Genomic DNA, 17,832 nt, shown 5'->3' on the forward strand with positions numbered 1-17,832 from the left:
CTTTGTTTTGATAGAGAGAATCTACGCGAAGTTGTATGATTACGATATTGCAACTATCATCTTGATACAGACAATGTGATGAGATACCAGGAGAGTAGTGGGATCTAGGGGGTATACATAGCTTTTAGTTCTTCAGGTTCATTTTCTATGGGCTTGTTGAGCAAACACTTTGCGATCATGCATGTATGTAGTATTATGTAGTATCCAAGATGCAGGTATTACACCAGAAAGCAACCCAAGTCAGACAAACGTCTGCCGTGGAAGACACTGCTACACAATCCTCCAGCCACAAGAACCTCACTATGCAATCCAAGAGGATTGTTAGTGGTGACATGGCTAGCAACAAACCAATATTTAAAGAAACAAAGATGCGCATACGGGCATCCTTCTTCTTCACTTCTCCACCTATCCCCATTCCCTTCATCATTCACACAACTTCATCAACCCAGGTTACATGGATCCACCCAAAGAACATCATCAGCGAATGCACCGCCTTGGGCACGTGTTCGCAGAGATGAAGCAAGATCCCACTGCTACACCGCAGGTGATGCCCAAGACCACACAGGACTCCGAGGAGTCTGGCATCTCGAAAAGCATCCTTCAGCCTCGAACTGCAGATGCTTCAGTCAAGATGCCAGATGATGATGATGAACAAGGTTAGTCTGCAAAACTGTAGAAGAGCTATTACCCCTATGAAAAGTGGCCACATTAACAGCTATATCGATGATGTAGCAAAAGAGTCGTTCATCAAGGTTGACAAGCCTGACCTTGATTTTGCAACTGGTCTAGAAGACCAGAAGACAGCTACTAGAGTCGACCAGAAACCATCCTCCGAGGATATCGACATGCCCTTGGCCCCCAAAATCAATCCAACTGAGCCACCCACCAAGGTTGAGAAGCCTGACCCTGATTTGGCAGCTGATCTTGAAGATCAGAAGGCAGCTATTGGTGTCAAAGGAGATCCATCTTGCGAGGATACTGAGATGCCGCTGGCCCCTACAATCAATCCAACGGAGCTATTGATCAAAGTTGAGGAACCTGATCCTGATTTGGCAGCTATTCCTGAAGACCAGAAGGCAGCTACTGTTGTCGACCAGAAACCATCCTGTGAGGACTCTGATATGCCATTGGCCCCTACAATCGAACCAGCAGAGCTATCGATCAAGGATGAGAAGCCTGATCCTGAACGGAATGCCGCTGCTAGTACCAAGCAAGAACCATCTTACGAGGATACGGAGATGCCACTGGCCCCCAAGATCGACCCAAATGAGCCGACAGCCAGTTTTGACCACTCTGACTCCAAGTGCAGTCTCACCCAGTTTGATTCCCAGCGTCTTTTGAAAGAGACACGTACTCCGAGCTCCCCTGAGTCTGCGGACACAAAACCACAAGGCCAGCTCTGCCTCGTATGCTTCAAGCAATGGGAAAAGCAACTGGAGTCCGGCGAAAGGCTAGTTGATTGCCAAACTACGCATAGGACTTCTTCCCGCTGTGGCCAGTGTTTGCTGAAGCATTCTAGATGCGAGATAGTAAGCATATACTAGCCTCAATAACCACAGCCCAGCTAACTTGGTGCTAGCTCCCATCTAATCTGACAAGAGACCTGTTACAGCTGAAGCATGAGGTGGACAACGCCTTAATGGTGGGTGAGGCCACCGAAGAAAAGAAGAGGTTCTACGATGCATACCAGCATGTTTCTGGAGAAGTTCATCGACCATCCGCCAGACCTAGTGCATCGGACTTGCAGAATGCAGACAGAAGGAAGTCGTACGGGCGAGAATACTATCGGAAGAACGCAGAAAAAATCAACTCGAAAAATCGAGAATATCAGCGGAAGAACGCAGACAAAGTCAGGTCGCGAAGACAAGAATGGCGGTTGAAGAACGCAGACAAAATCAGGTCGAGAAATCTAGAATATCGGCGGAAGAACGCCGACAAACTCAAGTCACAACAACGAGAATACCGGCGGAAGAACGGAGACAAAGTCAAGTTGTATTATCAAGAATACAGGCAGAAGAACGCAGACAAAATCAGGGTGAGAAAACAAGAATACTGTCGGAAGAACGTAGACAAAACCAAGGCGGGAATACAAGAATGGCGGCGGAAGAACACAGACAAAATCAAGGCAGGAAAACAAGAATACTATCGAAAGAACGCAAACAAAATCAAGGCGGAAAAACGAGAATACTATTGGAATAACGCAAACAAAATCAAGGCGGAAAAACGAGAATACTATCGGAAGAACGCAGACAAAGCCCTGGCGAAAATACGAAAATGGCAGTTGGAGAACGCAGACAAAGTGAAGTCGTACGGTCGAAAATACTATCGGAAGAAGGCAGACAAAATCAAGGCGGGAAAACAAGAAAGGGGGCCTAAAATGAAAGAAAATCAGCCAATACAGAAACCAGGCCCTCGACTCAAGAAGGAGGACCAGTTCAAGCAGGAGGACCGGTTCAAGCAAGAGGACCGGCTCAAGCAAGAGGACCGGCCCAAGCAAGAGGACCGGCTCAAGCAAGAGGACCGGCCCAAGCAAGAGGACCGGCTCAAGCAAGAGGACCGGCTCAAGCAAGAGGACCGGCCCAAGCAAGAGGACCGGCCCAAGCAAGAGGACCGGCCCAAGCAAGAGGCCTCGCTGTCGAATTCCTAGGATGAGCGTGGCATATACGATGGGCCAAGGTGGCCATGATAGCCTTGGCAGGATCACAGTTCAGAAAATTTGTCATTCCATTTGCTTTTGTGTCTATGGAAGGTGTCTCTATTTGGCAGGTTGTATTCTGCAGCCGATGTTGACTTGAGCGGTCGAGTTAGGTCAAGCTAAGTCACGGGGTCTTGACCTGAGCCGCATTGTCAGCTATCAACGACATCCGACACAACAGGAAAGGAGAACAGTACTAGGTGACATATTTGTTATGCTTCCCTTTTTCTTTCTCTTTTTTTCTTTTGTCTATGGCCGAGCTTTTGTCTTTGTTTTCATTTGGGCTCTGATAATGTTCGTCTGTTTGGGCTATTTCCAGGCTGGATGGGTTGTGGTGGCAGTCGCACTTTGTCCTATTTTCAAGCAAGCAATGCAAGTCCTCCTTAGAAAGAAAATGGCTGGTAGTTACTCCTAGGACATCAAAAGAAAGATGTCTCTATCTAGAGGTAATACAGTTGACATGGGTAGGAGTCGCACCAGGTCGAAGAGGTATCCTTAGGAGACAAGATTACTCACTACCAGCAATAGACTAAGAGACAGGCAGAGTAAGCCTCAGACTTTATATTAGTACATCCTTATTGTTATATCCTCTACCTGTGGACACAGGACAAGGGACATTGACTATTGGATAGCCTTAAACATGCATAGCATTGATATAAGCACATGAAAGGCAAATACGTAGAAGCATAATAGAAGGTCAAATTTAGAATTGGACTAAGCATGTCCTGCAGGCAGCCGCTCAACCATGCCAAGGCACACGTTCATGATGCATTCCCAAGCCAAAAGCATTGGACTCCGAATGGTACACAGCTTATTCGTGCCTTTGTGTAGTTTATTCCTACAACTTTTTGGATTTTCTGCTCTTTGATATGCAGAGAAACGATGAATCCATATCATCTGCAACACCGTACACTCATTTCCGGTGTCTTTGTCTCCATGGGGACCGTATTGTGAGCTTAAAGATAGATAGACCCCCATTGTGTATCCAGTGTATCTAATATATCCAAGATGGTCAAGTTCATTGTATGAATTAAATTCGTATACCTCTTTGATATGTAGAAAATTAGCACGGTCAAGCTTCATGATCTCAAAGGCTCTCCAATATATGAGATTGTGTTTCCCTGAACTTCAGTTTCTCATCTCATCTTCATCCCAATTTGTTGTTGTCTTGTTTGTCCCCAGGGCTGTCACCTCCAGAGCTGTCACCTCTAGGGCTGTCCCCTGTCACCTGTCACCTGTCACCTGCCCCTTCTGTCGCTTGTCACCTCCCATAACCCTCTTCTCCCACAAACGTCCTCTTCCCACTTCTTTTCTTCATCTCTCTTGCTTCTTTCTGTATCACATTCTTATTGCACAATCTTATCCATTCCATCTCTCATTTTTATCTTGATCAAGTTTTGCTTTTTGTCAAGATGGCGACTCCTGGTCGGCCTCAATTTTTCTGTACCCGCCCTGATGGGACCTTGACCCCACTGGTAGCTGTCGATGAGCTACCCACTAACGTCACCATCCGTGGTGTCTCTCGCACCCTCAATGCTGGAGAGACCCAGGGTATGACTAGCTGTGGTCTGGCTGCCCAACGTCCTGAACCTTGGTCTGTCGACGGGGTTACCGAGTCCTCTGAGCATGAGGGTGATAAGAAGGAAGCTGTTCCGGATATGCACAGCCTGCTGGTGCAGATCCTCACGAACAAAAATGTTCCTGATCACATGCGGGCATCCGCGAAGGCCATCCTCTTCCAGGGAGTCGAGGGCTCTAACGGGCTTGCCGGTCAAGGCACTCCTACCAATGGACTGTCTCCAACAGCGCCAAGCTTTTATGCCAAGGGTCACCAGGGCAATAAGCATGTATGGCCGAGTCTCCTGGCATGGCATAGTTCAAGTTTCTAACCCTTTCAACACAGGCCCCGAGTTCGAAGAAAGAGTACTGTTCGTACTGGATTCGTCATGGCGAATGCGACTATTCTCAGCAAGGTAAGTTGACTGAATGGCTGAGACCTATGAAGTATTGACTGACGCTGTGTTGCATAGGTTGCCTCTACAAGCATGAAATGCCCGATGAGAAGCACTTGATCGAGAAACTTGGTCTCCGCGATATTCCTCGCTGGTTCCGCGAGAAGTACGGCGTCAAGAGTCTCTTGCACCCGGACCGAAACCGTCCGCAGCTTGCCATTGCGGATCAGCCGCCCATGCGGGCCCTGCCATCCCCAGCTTCGCCTATCAACGAGAGCTGCGCCAGCAAAACGCCCACTATCCATGCCAACTCGAAGCTGGACAAGTCCCCTCCCCCAATTCGACAAGACCCCTCCTCGCGGACCGGCGAACCGTGGAGGTCACAACGGCTTTGGCAGCTACAATCAGCATCGAGGTGGACGCAACGGGGCCCCGAATGGACATCATGGCAATAACTGGAAGGGTACCCACCGCGGTGGTCGTAACCGAAACATGGGTGCTGTTCGTCATGGCATTAGCAGCGAGCGTGACAGCGAGCGGAGCGGCGAGTGGTCCCCTGGCATGGAATCCGCCCCAGCCACCTACGAATATGGATCTCATGGATTTGGCGGCAACCAAGTCTGCACCCCGACTACCCCGGCCACTGTTCCGGCCTCGGTTCCAATCACCGTCTCGGCTACCGGTCATGTTTCCGCTCCCATGGCTGCGCATCGATCTCTTCTGGATGACGGTAACTCCCACCACCGAAATTCGTACTGGAAGCTCAATGAGCTGACCGAGTGTAATGAAGATATGTTTGAAGACGCCTCGAACAAGCCGGTTGAAGCCCATCACCGTGTCCAGCCACGCCACGTGTATCAACACAGTTCGAACCCTTCTTCTGATGGCGGTGTCATGCTCCCAAAGGAACCCGCTGTAACCTACGATTCGAACTTCGGTGCATTCACTCGTGTTGATATGCCTTCTCGCAAGGAGTCAGAGTCCAGCGGCTCCCATGCTACAGTCCAGATGAATTATGGACCTTCCACTCCCCGGATCGGAGATCTTCAGATCACCGACAACGTGCCCCTGAACTCGGCCGACACCCGTGTCACTTGGGGTCCCATTGGAGGTCCTATTCTCAAGCGCACATCGCCACCTGCTGAGAACATTGCGCACATGTTTGGACCGTACTCAAACAATCAACACGGTAACTAATCGGATCGTTTCAAGACACTTTCACTCAGGCGGGCTTGACCTGCGGTGGTCAACATGACTACCTGCATGGTACTGCTCGTTGATCGATTCCATCCTTTTTCGTGCACTTATGAGATCTGGTGCATCGTCGTGGTTTTCCCTTCGATGTCAACCTACCAGGTAAAATTATGCGATATCATACACAGAGACTATACCCAAGCACGAAAAGTGGCCCAGACAAGACGACAATCATCAGGAGTGACGGATGGCGTGGCTGTCATGGACATTTTTCTTTTCTTGCGATGCGTTTAAATTTTTTTTTTTTTTGTTTCTTTATTTTTGCGTTATTTTTTTTGCTTTATTTTTTGTTTTTCTTGCGTCGGATTGGGAAATTGTTGCCCGTTGATTGGCGTGGGGATGGCAATAATCTGTGCCCATATGGAGTTGTTATTTCGTTTGTGATTTTTTTATTTTCGATTCTGGAACTGCAGCAAGGCCTTGTCCTATCTGTCATGGACAGGACATCCTTGTTGGTTCGAGTATAGATGAGTCGGAAGTTGGCTGATGACGAGGTTGCAGTCGGCTCTGCTGACCGACTCCCTGTCTTGGCAGATATCTATCACAAATCTGATGCGTTGTTTTTCTTCTTTTTATACTACGTTTCCAATTCTCCAGTAGCATCTACGTACTAGGGAGTGTTGAAATAGAGCTCTCTAGAAAATAGCATACTTCACAGTGCTAAGTCGAGAGCACACTACAAGGAATGGAGTAACAGCGAGCCGCCAATGCATGGAATAAAATGACTATAGTACATTCGAAAGAAAAGATGCCAAAAATCCTGAAATATGCGCCCGCGCCTCGCAAATGTCTGACAACAGCTTCTCAAACACACCCAATATACAGTTGACGAACATCTATTACCGGCGGGCGACCTTTTTCCGAGCGCCAACCTTGACAGCAACGCGCTCCCTCTCGTCAGCAGCCTTGGCCTGGAGAGCAGGGTTGAGCGAAGGCAGAGCCTTGATAGCATCGGAGACAATTGAATTACCGTCCACAAGGGCAGCTCGCGTCTCCTCGGCTGCTAGACGCTCCTTGCGCCGCGCGGCCAGCTGATTCCGACGGGCCTCGGTCATGTTCCAGGATTCGGGGAATTGCAGTCTGGTCTTTTGCTTGTGGTGGCGGAGGTCGAGCGGGATGTCGGCGAAGGAGTCACCTTCCTTGGCCTCCTTGATCATGGAGTTGACGACATCTGCCAGGTAGCGCTTGTTCTGGGCACGTGAGCCGAACTTCTCACTCGACATGCGGATAATATCGGTCTGCGGGTTGTAGCGCGTACCGGCCAGCTTGAGGAATGTTTGGCGCTGGGCTTCAGTGAGATACTTGGGGGTCAGATCTTGGGATGCGAGTTCCACAACGACCTTGGGCTCGGCCGGGTGCTGTTCACCCATGTAGGTAGTGTAGCGGAAGCGGAGGATGTGGGTTTGGGGTGGCAGGGTGAATGGTTTGGCGAGCTCTATAGTTCAATGTCAGTAGATGGAAAGTATAGTCCTAGTGAGCAATTGATCTTACTGCTCAGCATTGGCATGTCCCATGCTGTAATGCGGGCATACTCTCTCATTTCACGGTGCAATTCCATCTCTGCGTGTGCCATGGAGGTGATTTCGTCGTCATTGATTTCCTCGTCTCCATCCTCGAGTATGTTCACCAACTCGTCGGGCTCGTCTTCAGCCCAGAACCCAGGCCGGCGGGGGCGGATCTCTTCGAATCGGAGATCCTCCTCTTTATCAATCTTCAAAATGCTCTGCTCGAGTTCCTCAAAGGCCGCAGCGCGCTTCCTGGGGTCGTTGAATTCGGCAACCATGCGGGTGTTCTCTTCGTCGAATGCCGCGCGCTCCTCGGGAGACATCATATCATACATTGACCGCTGCTCCTTGGTCAGGAGATCGACTGAATACTCAGGCATTGGGGGGAAATCCTCCGGTCTGAGTTCCTTGGGCGGAGGAGGAATCACGGGGTCATCCTGAACGCGATTAAGCGGCGAGGCGGAGAAGTACCGGGCAGGGGGGGCCATGAGGCCCCTCCGGGCCAGATTCTCGACTGGGCGAGCCAATAACCGAGCTGCTGAGGCCATTGTCGAGGGTATAGCGTGGGTAGGGACAGGATCTCAACTACGATGTTTTCCGCTTCCACTTTTGCGAGGTTCACCGCCGTACGCTATTCCATATTCAGACTAGCGTGAATCATCTACACGTGACACCATGGTATATGATTGCATCTTGATCTTTGGACTATCCTTTCATCTGGATAATGCATCTTTTTACAATTCCCCTATGTGAGGGATGATAATTGACTGTGAGAGAACCTTCCAAGGTTGATATCTCTGCCTGCTTCGACACAACATCGCCACGATGAAGCTATGCTTTGTGACTGTGGGGGCCACGGCTTCCTTTCAGAAACTACTTGAACAAATACTTAGTTCGCAGTTTCTCGAGACGTTAGCCAAGCGTGGCTACACCCATCTTCTTATTCAGTACGGTAAAGATGGCCAGCAAATTTTCCAAAACTTCATCGACAGTGACCAGCCCCACCACGGTCTCACCCTTGGAGGATTCGATTTCCAGCCGAGCATTGATGCGCAAATGATGATGACCGTGGAAAGAGAGGCGCTTAATCAAGAGCGTGGCTTGATTATTTGTCATGCTGGTATGATGCATCACTATCTCGCGTATTGAATATGTCAGACCTTGATCCACTTACCATCTCATAGGAACTGGAACTGTTCTGGCAGGACTTCGTCTGGGTGTGCCCTTGATTGTGGTCCCCAATCCAGATCTTGCCGATAACCACCAGCAGGAACTGGCTGATGAGCTAGAGGCAGGGAACTACGTGATTAGTAGTTCGGTCAAGTAAATGATCTATCCTCCTTTGTCTACTCTGTCAGTCTAGCTAACTTGTGATCAGTGATGTGGGCAATGCAATTAGCAGAGCAGAGACTCAGAAGGCTGAGGTATTGTCTATGCGAACTGGAAATACAACTCTTGCGGAAAGTATGTCTGACGAGTTGGGCTTTTTGGACTAAAGGAACCCCTCTGGTGTCCTACAAGGACTGGTTCCCACCAATCCGCTTTTGTCGACTGAACAATGGGCTTGGGGGCTGCATTATATCACGAGTTATGACGTTTCATGGAATCATAATGGGCATCCATGAAGCAATTGGTCCGAGTTCAGTCTGTTCGGTCTACAACAATTGAGTGTCAAAATATCATCTGAGACCATGAAGAGAATCAATTCCTTTCTACGCTCATCTGAACCACTACCGATTAGCTTTTAACATAAATATTTGAGCTATGTCTCTTATTATACAATGAACTAGTCAGATATATTCTGATAATTCTGTAAATTTCAATTCTATTGCGGGTTCAATTTACCAGGCGTGGACTAAGAGTGGCCCAAGCTCCTTGTTGACAATTCCCGATTTGCGGATTTGCGGCTTCGCGTCCACTCCTGAATCAACAAGAACATCAACGCCCAACCACCGAAAACATTATATGCGCCTTCAGTTCAACTTCCACTCCGTTGATCCTCCGAGTCGCCCATTCTAGGCCGAGAGGCCGTCTATACCCGCGCTCGTCCTTATCCGACCTCACCTCCCAACCACACTCCCCGCAATGGCAGAGGCAACTCTTCACAACGTGCCAATTGTAATCGACAATGGCAGCGGCACCATCCGAGCAGGATTTGCCGGAGAGGAGATTCCATCATGTTATTTCCCGTCGTTTGTCGGTCGTCCCAAGCACCCGCGCGTAATGGCCGGTGGTCTGGAAGGGGATTCGTTCATCGGGTCCCGTGCACAAGAACTCCGCGGACTATTGAAGATCAGGTATCCTCTGGAACACGGCATTGTCACGGATTGGGAAGATATGGAATCCATTTGGCACTACGTCTACGAAAACGAGCTCAAGACCCTCCCCGAAGAACACCCCGTCCTCCTCACGGAGCCACCGCTGAACCCACGCGCCAACCGTGATATCGCTGCCCAACTCATGTTCGAGGCTTTCAACGTTCCGGCCTTGTACATGTCGATTCAGGCCGTGTTGTCGCTCTATGCGTCTGGCCGGACCACGGGTGTGGTCTTGGATTCTGGTGATGGTGTCTCCCACGCAGTGCCGGTCTTCGAGGGTTTCGCTATTCCCAACAGTATTCGGAGAATTGATGTTGCTGGTCGTGATGTTACGGAACAGATGCAGTTGCTGCTGCGGAAGGCTGGACATGTGCTGCACACTAGCGCCGAGAAGGAAGTGGTGCGGATGATTAAGGAGAAGGTCTGCTACGTGTCGCTGGATCCGAAGCGGGAAGAGAAGGAGTGGATGAACAGCTACCACAAGTCTGATGCTAAAGCGATGGACTACGCTCTTCCGGACGGTCACAAGATCAAGGTATGCACTGTCTTGGAATATCATTCCTGGATTACAACAATGCTAATGAACTCACCTCTCAAGATCGGCCAAGAACGTTACCGTGCGCCTGAAATCCTCTTCGATCCCGAGCTCATCGGCCTCGAGTATCCTGGTGTGCACCAGATCGTGCAGGATGCCATCACCCGCACAGATCTCGACCTGCGGAAATCGCTATACCTGAATATTGTGCTTTCTGGAGGTTCAACACTGTGCAAGAACTTCCCTGACCGGTTGATGCGCGAGATCAAAAAGCTAGCAGTCGAGGACATGAAGATTCGCATTTCTGCGCCTGCTGAGCGCAAGTACACCACGTGGATTGGTGGTAGCATTCTAGCCGGGCTGAGCACGTTTAGAAAGGTATGCAACATCCCCGTCATGCCAATGCGTTACAGCTAACTAAACGACTCTCTAGATGTGGGTAAGTGCAGACGAATGGCACGAGGATCCTGAGGTGATCCACAAGCGATTCGCATAAAGGACTCGCCTGTGACGGAAGTCTTTGATATTATGGTGGCCTTCTGCCGAGTCACTCTGGGACCGATCACATCCACTGCGTCGAACGCGATCCCCAAGGCACCATATCCAATCCCAGAATAAACACAAGAAACAGATCTTGCACCTGGATCGATCATTATGCAATTGGCAGTGCATACCAAGAAGTGATCGACCAACATCACAAATCCGAGTCGCGTCCCCGACTCTTGATACCCCAGTTTCCGATTTCCTATCCAGCTCATGTCGTCTTGGCATTGGCTCCGACTTTATTGCAAATACAGTCTCTTTTGCGTCTTGGGGAGGGTTCTACTCTAGACATAATTTACTCGGACATACCTGCATACACAAGTTCTTGTCATATTGTATCTATCCCATCTGCGTAGCTTGGCTGAATCACAATAGACAGCATCACGTGAGCCTACATTTGTAATCTATTTAGATATCTTTGAGTCTAGTAATGGCAGGTGACCTTACTCATTCTACTTCTGAACGAATGATAATAATCATGAAGATGTGTTTTGTTCATTCTCCCATTCGCCCCCCATCTATGAATAGTTGGGAACCCAACATACCCAAACCAGATGGATGGGGCTCACTGGGTAACGGAGGCAATTTCTTTATTTAATAAAAATCTCGTTTCTGTCAATGCCGGCCTTGATATAGAGATTAAAAATCAAGAATATACATGTCGCCACATATCAACTATGGGCTTGAAATCAGCCCCAACACCAAACACCGACTTCAAAGAAAATAGAATGGCAAATCGAACTTGAGAACATCCATGGACCAAAAGAACAAAGAACATGATTTATAACACAGCCAGTAGAATATTCCAGAGCATAAACGAAGAATACCTGTTTCTACTGACATCCATGGGCCAACCAGAATACCATATTCCGGCTGTCATCGCCTATCCGCGGCTACAACGCTACAACTGGATGCGACATCTGTCAAGTCCAGATTCGCCATGGAGTGGAACCAGTCACAACGAGCACGTCTTAACCAAATCTACAACTACAATGATGTAATAGAAAATATTGAAGACATGTAATCCAGCCCGGGAAAACCCAAGCATGCAATTCATTGTTAAACTCATGGCTAGAAAGTAGTAGCTCAGAGTGGCGCAATATTGGGGGGAATATGTTGAAAAACAGACAAGGAAACACAGAAAAGTTGGGACATGAGAAAGTAAGGGCGGACTCCGAGAATGATGCAGCCAGACAATTGTTGTTCGATGGCGCGATCTTGGTGTTGAATGAAACTCCGTAGAGAAGAGAACCCGGTTTCCAGAACCTGGCGTTGATGCAGGGTGGTTTGGCTCGAGGCGCAAATTAACCACAAAGAACATAATTAAACGCCGGTTTGCCCATGTTTGAGTGAGGAGGTTTCGACGAAACAAAGAAATGTTGGGAGGATGTATGAGTGGACGGGATCTCGCCGACACATGCAGAGAGAAACATGACAGGTAGGAAGGAGCCTTGTGGCAAGACACTCTCAACGGATTGGTGTCAACGGGTTGTCGATGTTTCGGTCTGGGGTCGGTGAAATCCCCGTATGATTAAAAATGAGAAAGAAGTGGTCAAGAGAAAGACAAGAAACTTTTTTGGTCGTTATGTCGTTGATGTTGATATCGGGCACGAGAAGTAGAAAAGAGAAGTGTAGAAAGAATATGCATCTAGGCAGTACCCTTCAACTTGCCCAACCCTTCTCCAGCCCACGACGAGCCATATCCCGCGCACGATCAGCCACGGAGCCGGTGCTGGAGTTGGTGGCCGTGCTGGCGGCAGAGTACTTGCGACTCAGACTGGACGTGCTGTAGTCGTCGCGGTACATGGTGTTGCCAGCACCACCACGGCCGACGTGGTAGACGGGGGCGGCCTGGCGCAGATCACGTTCGAGTTCTTCATCGAAGCTGAAGATGGCACGCTCGCTGCTGCTGTGGACGTTGCCGGCTCCGCCGCGGCCGGAGATGAAGGCTGTTGGGACGCGGGAGTCGAGACGGGCTAGAGAGGCGGGACCGGTTGCGCTGCGCGAGTCGGTGGTCTTGGTGTTCTTGAGATTGACGATATTCCCGCATCCTCCACGGCCAGTGTAGACGGCTGGACGGCCAGCGTGTGGCACTGAAGGATGTGGCTCAACAAGGCGATAATTTGATGCAGGCATGTTGATATGTGATTCAAAGTAGATCTTGAAGTATAGATAAACAGTCTATGCTGTAAAGACTATAAAAACTCCATCCAGTTGCAGAATTTGCAGTTATGGGTCTTAACAAACACAGCGGGGACTTCCAGTTATATAGTCCCTGGGACCTTTTTTGGAGTCATTTCCAGATCCAGGCACGACATCCAGTCACAAGGTGCTGTGGGGTTTTCTTTTTGATTTTTTGATTTTTGATTTTATTTTTTTGGGAATTTTGAATTTATCCCTTTTCTCCCCATCGTCATCGGTGTACCAGCAAGAGGTATTTCCATTTTGGATGCTATGTCAGCACCTGCATGTGCCCTGGAAAAACCCCTGTGATCTGGTTAAGGAAGATGATTGGCCTTGGTTCTTCCCCACACGATATAACTCTTGCCGCTTTTACAAAATTGTCCACTGGGCAACCAAGTCATCTGACTGGGGCTACTCCACCAATAGTGAGTGGCAAGACGTAACAGAAACTCCCTTCACAACCAATGAGGATTTCCATTACCCCCAGGAAATGTAGAAAAACCACGCATTTCAGGATCATCAAGTGTCCAGATCCCAATACAATTTGACACTTGGGCACGTTATTATCCCTTGTCAGCACACACCGCAACAGGGGCCATTTCTCGATCACGTCAGGTGTCGCGCAATTCGGACCATTTGAGTTAGGCAGTAGTATTGTAGTAGTCTTTTGAGGCAATAGAAATAAAATACTCACGATGTATTATCAATACCAGAATACCAAGAGAAAAGGTATTTTACTGCTCCAGCAATAGCAATTGCATCATCTTCACCGGCCCATTCACCGGCCCGTGTCCACTTTCTATTTCCAGAGAACAGGGGCTATTTGTGCAACACATTTTTCAATTTCCTACCTAGGTAAGTACCAGTGATGTCAAACTGATGGCTACATCCATGGATATGCGTGTTGTACAAACTGGTATATAATGCAACTGTATAAGTATATCCATGGATATGTATACTATATTTGGGGATGAATAACAATATCAGATCAATAAAATATGTTGTACGGAATATGTTGTACTGAAATTTCAGGACGCGCTAATGTACGATGACCCCATCGCGCTGAAATCTGCGGGATATTCTTCCTTAGCCCCCCGTAGATCCAAGTCTAGGGCTAGTTCGCTGCACATGGTACCTGTCTTGATCAATAATTCACTCACCGTAGGAGTACCACCTGGGCAATGCCTAGACTGCCGAGAATGATGTCCACCTGGGCAGGTTGACCCCTTTGTCATTCAGCTCGAGCCGAGGAGTCCAAGAACAGGCCAAATGTTCCCCAGATGCTGAATGACGTTGAAAAATAAAACCAAAAAGGGAAAAAAAAAATCGGTCGCTCATGTGCTCTGACTGGCCGAGAGATCCGAGCGGCGAAAAAGACAAATCACCTTGTCATCCATCCATGGATGTCTGTGCGTTTCCCATTTCCCCAGATTTTCTTTTCCCCGACTTTTTTGCTGTGCGTCCGGCCTTTCCGTTTGCGAACTTGATAGGGGTAAGATGTAGGAATGCCGTGACCTCACGTGTTGAGGATACGTGTCTGCTGAGACTGACACGGCTGATATTGTCAGGTCGAAAACATCCCGATCTCCCAATTGGACGAGACTTAGCACCTGACTTGGAGATTCTTCACACATCATTCTATCACCCCCTCGCATATCAAACACAACTATATCAAACTGCGCGATTAAACAAACCCCGAGTACTCCGTCTTACATATCCAATATCCATACACGTACTTCGTTCCATCTACTCCGTACTCCGTACAAACAAAAATACCCCGCTATGTGCCATTAGATAATAGCGCAGCACCATGACACATGATTATCATTGTCGCCAGGTCGAGGCCCGGCAACCGGTTAGGCTGGCGGCTCATAGCCGGGCATGACTACCCAGGCACCTAGGTAGTATTACCGACATACGTTGGCGTTCAAGGATTGAATGCCAGCACTTCCCTGCTTATCCGATAGTACCGGTTCTGGCATTTAGGCTTTGGGTGCTGTTCTTATTGAGTAATTCGTGTCATCTTGCCAATTTACCGTTTTACCTAGCTCGGTGCTGGTCGATGTGACCTTCAACATATTTCTATAACCCGATCGGGTTGTGTTACGTTTGATATCGGGTTCGGAGGCTATCAGCTCGTTGGGTTGGAATCTTGGCTGGTTTGGTACATACATGTATGTATATCATAGATGGTGTTGGGACTGGGACCTTGGAGATCAGTTGTCTTCCAAGGTTGCTAATCCATGTCTCTCATTGTTGTAGTTGTATAAATCCTAGACACCTTACAGGGAACACAGAAAAACAAGACTTCTGAACCTGGTTGACAGACATGCCTAAAATGCTTGTTTGGGATTCGTGATACATTGGATAATTGAGACTGTAACACTACGATAGCACAATGGTTTCAGAAAAGGTCCATTTCGAATCTCAAATGATGCCAAGACACGACATTCATGTCACCGGATTCCCGTCCTTCCATGTTCATTTCCACTAGGCTCCAACAATCATGTGAAGATATCCCTTGGAAAGACATCCCAATACCAGAGAACAGCCTAGTTCCCAATTCCCAACCCTGTTCTTGAGCCCTTCGCAGCCAGACATATCACCCGCCTCGCCAAATCCAGATACGCAATACGGGATATCATGTCGAGCCTCGTCCTGCTAACCAGAAACCCCATTGTTGGCCAAAGCACCCGTCACACGGTCCTTGTACTGGTAGGGATCATCATCACGGAGTCGGCAGCGGAATGGACCCGCAGCCTTGACAGCAAGAATAGTGCTCACCAGCTGCACCAAACGAGAGACATAACTTGAATTGAGCTTCTTTGATCCGGCCAGATCAAACGTGATCTCTTCCACCTTGTGCCCCTTCGGAACAGCCCGACAAGCTGCCCTCCAATCCGAATTAAGCGTAATGAACTCCTGTCCCTCGGGGTAGGTAATCTGGTCGATGGAAACCCACTCAAGGCTTGGGTATGGAAACGGCATCGCCTTGAAGAACTCGCGTACCTCGGGCGGCTGGTCGGGGGAATGAAGAGTCCATCCTTCACCGGATAATCCGTCCAGGCTCACCGTTGGGAGTGGGTTATTTATGAACTGATGCATGGGGACGAGTCGAAGTTTGGTGGCTTTTGGATGGGTTGATCCAGTGTTGCAGAAATATGCTTCGAGGGCCTTTGGGCCTTCGAAGACGAAGGTTCTCGTCGAAAGGTAATCTGGGAGTTCGTTGAGTGGCACTGAGATTCGAGGGGTTCCGGATGGGGTGATCGGGCTTGCCATGAGGTCGCCGGCGCTGAGGAAGATCAGGATCTCGGTTCCCAGCATGAGGATCTTGACCCCGGCGGCGAGCTTGTTGATTTCCATTGTGGGTATGGTGGTCGCCATTTTGAATCGAGGGACTTGACTCGGGGACTGATTCAGATGGATGGCATGAGAGCGAAGGTAAAGCGACAGGATGTGCAAATGTTGACCGCGATGTAAATGTTTGTCACGATGCACTTCCTTTAGACTCATATGGCTAATCTCACTATCAGTTCACTTAAAGCAAACTTGAATGGTGATTGTGGGGGTTGCCTCACAAGGAAAAGTGCACACAAACACTACCTAGACTTCAACAGTGATCTGCCTAATCCGTCTGATGCTAACCACATTCCAATATTCTCAATGCAATGTCCCAATCTCCACGAATTCCAAGCTGAGCGTTCGACACCCATTGGAAACCGCCAGCACATCGATATCCGCCGCTTTGTTTAATCCATTGATAGCCCTAGACACAGAGTCCCAGTGATCTCAGAACTGGGTCATTCTGTTTGCTTAGAGACTGTCGCAATAGACTCAGCTGACTCAAAATGGGGAGACAACACGACCAGCTTGTCGGTTCCATATCCCTGCTGACCGAGGTACTTCACGCTCTTGAGGACAACCTCTGCCTCAAACACATTGCTCTTGCTCCCCTTTGAGTTCTCGTCGCGTCGGTCAGAGATTCCGCCAAAGATATCTTCAGGATTTTGATGATGGAAAAATAACACTCTGTCACAGAGCCCTTGTGGCGCGGTTCTTAGTCTTCTCGACATCTTCTAGCACAGGATAGGTGAGATTGCGTATAAGACTTGAAATCTCAGGGGCACATCACATAGTGCTTGATCAGTGCCGTGTGCCGAAATGCGGCATATGAGTCTTTCAGAAAGGTAGACGTTTAGGTTATAGCCGTCTCCTTTCTCTATTCTCAAGCTGTAGCTGTTGATCTTTGGCCGGAGCTGCTGATGATCTCCTATCAATATCAAATTTTGGTCTCTGGAGTCATTGTCGTAAACACGTGGGGCTCAAGAATCTCGCCTACTTCTTCTTGAAGCATGATGCCCGGGGAAGTATGTCGAATACCCTTAGAGTACATTGCTGCAGCTGTGGTGGTGCGGCAAATGATTTGCTTCGATTCAAGTTTTCTCGGATTTTCTCCCACAGCATAATGCTCAGTCGGTTTTGGCAATTGTTGAACAACAATATGCTGACGCTCAAAGATTCCACCTGCTCACTCAGTAGAGTACGGCAGTGGATAGTCCCCAATGCGCCATATCGTATTTTTTCCATACCAACTTTTGACTGTCATACCACCAATTTACTATTGCCTACAAATCCTACTAGTAGTGATTAATTCCTACAATATCAAGTTCTACAGGGTCAATTTCTACAATATCTCAATTCTATAGTCAATAAAACACACAAATACTAGTTTCATGAAATGTTATGCTAGCAAAATACGATATGGCGCACTGGCGACTATACACTGCCGTAAGTAGGGCTTTCTTCCAAGAACCGTCTTTCTCCTCCTGTATTTTTAGATCCAGAT

At 48.5% G+C, this 17,832-nt stretch overlaps 9 protein-coding genes across 9 annotated transcripts; 4 read left to right on the forward strand and 5 right to left on the reverse strand.

Annotated features, from left to right (window-relative positions):
* Positions 1 to 454: 454 nt before the first annotated feature.
* Positions 455 to 2,647, forward strand: N7519_004513 (uncharacterized protein; the record flags this gene model as incomplete). Its single annotated transcript, XM_057291289.1, has 3 exons — positions 455 to 656; positions 733 to 1,529; positions 1,580 to 2,647. The coding sequence occupies 3 exons, from the start codon at positions 455 to 457 to the stop codon at positions 2,645 to 2,647; spliced, it is 2,067 nt and encodes a 688-aa protein (XP_057152491.1).
* A 1,460-nt stretch (positions 2,648 to 4,107) lies between these two features.
* Positions 4,108 to 5,844, forward strand: N7519_004514 (uncharacterized protein; the record flags this gene model as incomplete). Its single annotated transcript, XM_057291290.1, has 4 exons — positions 4,108 to 4,542; positions 4,599 to 4,668; positions 4,726 to 5,020; positions 5,046 to 5,844. 4 exons carry the CDS (start codon positions 4,108 to 4,110, stop codon positions 5,842 to 5,844), a joined length of 1,599 nt encoding a protein of 532 aa, XP_057152492.1.
* An 896-nt stretch (positions 5,845 to 6,740) lies between these two features.
* Positions 6,741 to 7,954, reverse strand: N7519_004515 (mitochondrial 37S ribosomal protein mS35; the record flags this gene model as incomplete). Its single annotated transcript, XM_057291291.1, has 2 exons — positions 6,741 to 7,336; positions 7,393 to 7,954. 2 exons carry the CDS (start codon positions 7,952 to 7,954, stop codon positions 6,741 to 6,743), a joined length of 1,158 nt encoding a protein of 385 aa, XP_057152493.1.
* A 277-nt stretch (positions 7,955 to 8,231) lies between these two features.
* alg13 (N-acetylglucosaminyldiphosphodolichol N-acetylglucosaminyltransferase catalytic subunit ALG13) lies at positions 8,232 to 8,902 on the forward strand (the record flags this gene model as incomplete). Its single annotated transcript, XM_057291292.1, has 3 exons — positions 8,232 to 8,526; positions 8,591 to 8,729; positions 8,785 to 8,902. 3 exons carry the CDS (start codon positions 8,232 to 8,234, stop codon positions 8,900 to 8,902), a joined length of 552 nt encoding a protein of 183 aa, XP_057152494.1.
* Positions 8,903 to 9,491: 589 nt separating this feature from the next.
* N7519_004517 (actin-related protein ArpA) lies at positions 9,492 to 10,755 on the forward strand (the record flags this gene model as incomplete). Its single annotated transcript, XM_057291293.1, has 3 exons — positions 9,492 to 10,259; positions 10,323 to 10,637; positions 10,693 to 10,755. 3 exons carry the CDS (start codon positions 9,492 to 9,494, stop codon positions 10,753 to 10,755), a joined length of 1,146 nt encoding a protein of 381 aa, XP_057152495.1.
* Positions 10,756 to 11,888: 1,133 nt separating this feature from the next.
* On the reverse strand, positions 11,889 to 12,145 carry N7519_004518 (uncharacterized protein; the record flags this gene model as incomplete). The annotated part of the gene is made up of 2 exons (XM_057291294.1): positions 11,889 to 12,068; positions 12,122 to 12,145. The coding sequence occupies 2 exons, from the start codon at positions 12,143 to 12,145 to the stop codon at positions 11,889 to 11,891; spliced, it is 204 nt and encodes a 67-aa protein (XP_057152496.1).
* A 319-nt stretch (positions 12,146 to 12,464) lies between these two features.
* Positions 12,465 to 12,938, reverse strand: N7519_004519 (DUF3602 domain-containing protein; the record flags this gene model as incomplete). Its single annotated transcript, XM_057291295.1, has 1 exon — positions 12,465 to 12,938. The coding sequence occupies one exon, from the start codon at positions 12,936 to 12,938 to the stop codon at positions 12,465 to 12,467; it is 474 nt and encodes a 157-aa protein (XP_057152497.1).
* A 2,709-nt stretch (positions 12,939 to 15,647) lies between these two features.
* On the reverse strand, positions 15,648 to 16,370 carry N7519_004520 (uncharacterized protein; the record flags this gene model as incomplete). Its single annotated transcript, XM_057291296.1, has 1 exon — positions 15,648 to 16,370. One exon carries the CDS (start codon positions 16,368 to 16,370, stop codon positions 15,648 to 15,650), a length of 723 nt encoding a protein of 240 aa, XP_057152498.1.
* A 416-nt stretch (positions 16,371 to 16,786) lies between these two features.
* On the reverse strand, positions 16,787 to 17,059 carry N7519_004521 (uncharacterized protein; the record flags this gene model as incomplete). The annotated part of the gene is made up of 1 exon (XM_057291297.1): positions 16,787 to 17,059. One exon carries the CDS (start codon positions 17,057 to 17,059, stop codon positions 16,787 to 16,789), a length of 273 nt encoding a protein of 90 aa, XP_057152499.1.
* Positions 17,060 to 17,832: the final 773 nt, after the last annotated feature.

Source organism: Penicillium mononematosum (assembly GCF_028829835.1).
Source record: "Penicillium mononematosum strain IBT 11891 chromosome Unknown utg000002l:1.0-8112719.0:1.0-8118358.0, whole genome shotgun sequence".
Lineage (NCBI taxonomy): Eukaryota > Fungi > Ascomycota > Eurotiomycetes > Eurotiales > Aspergillaceae > Penicillium > Penicillium mononematosum.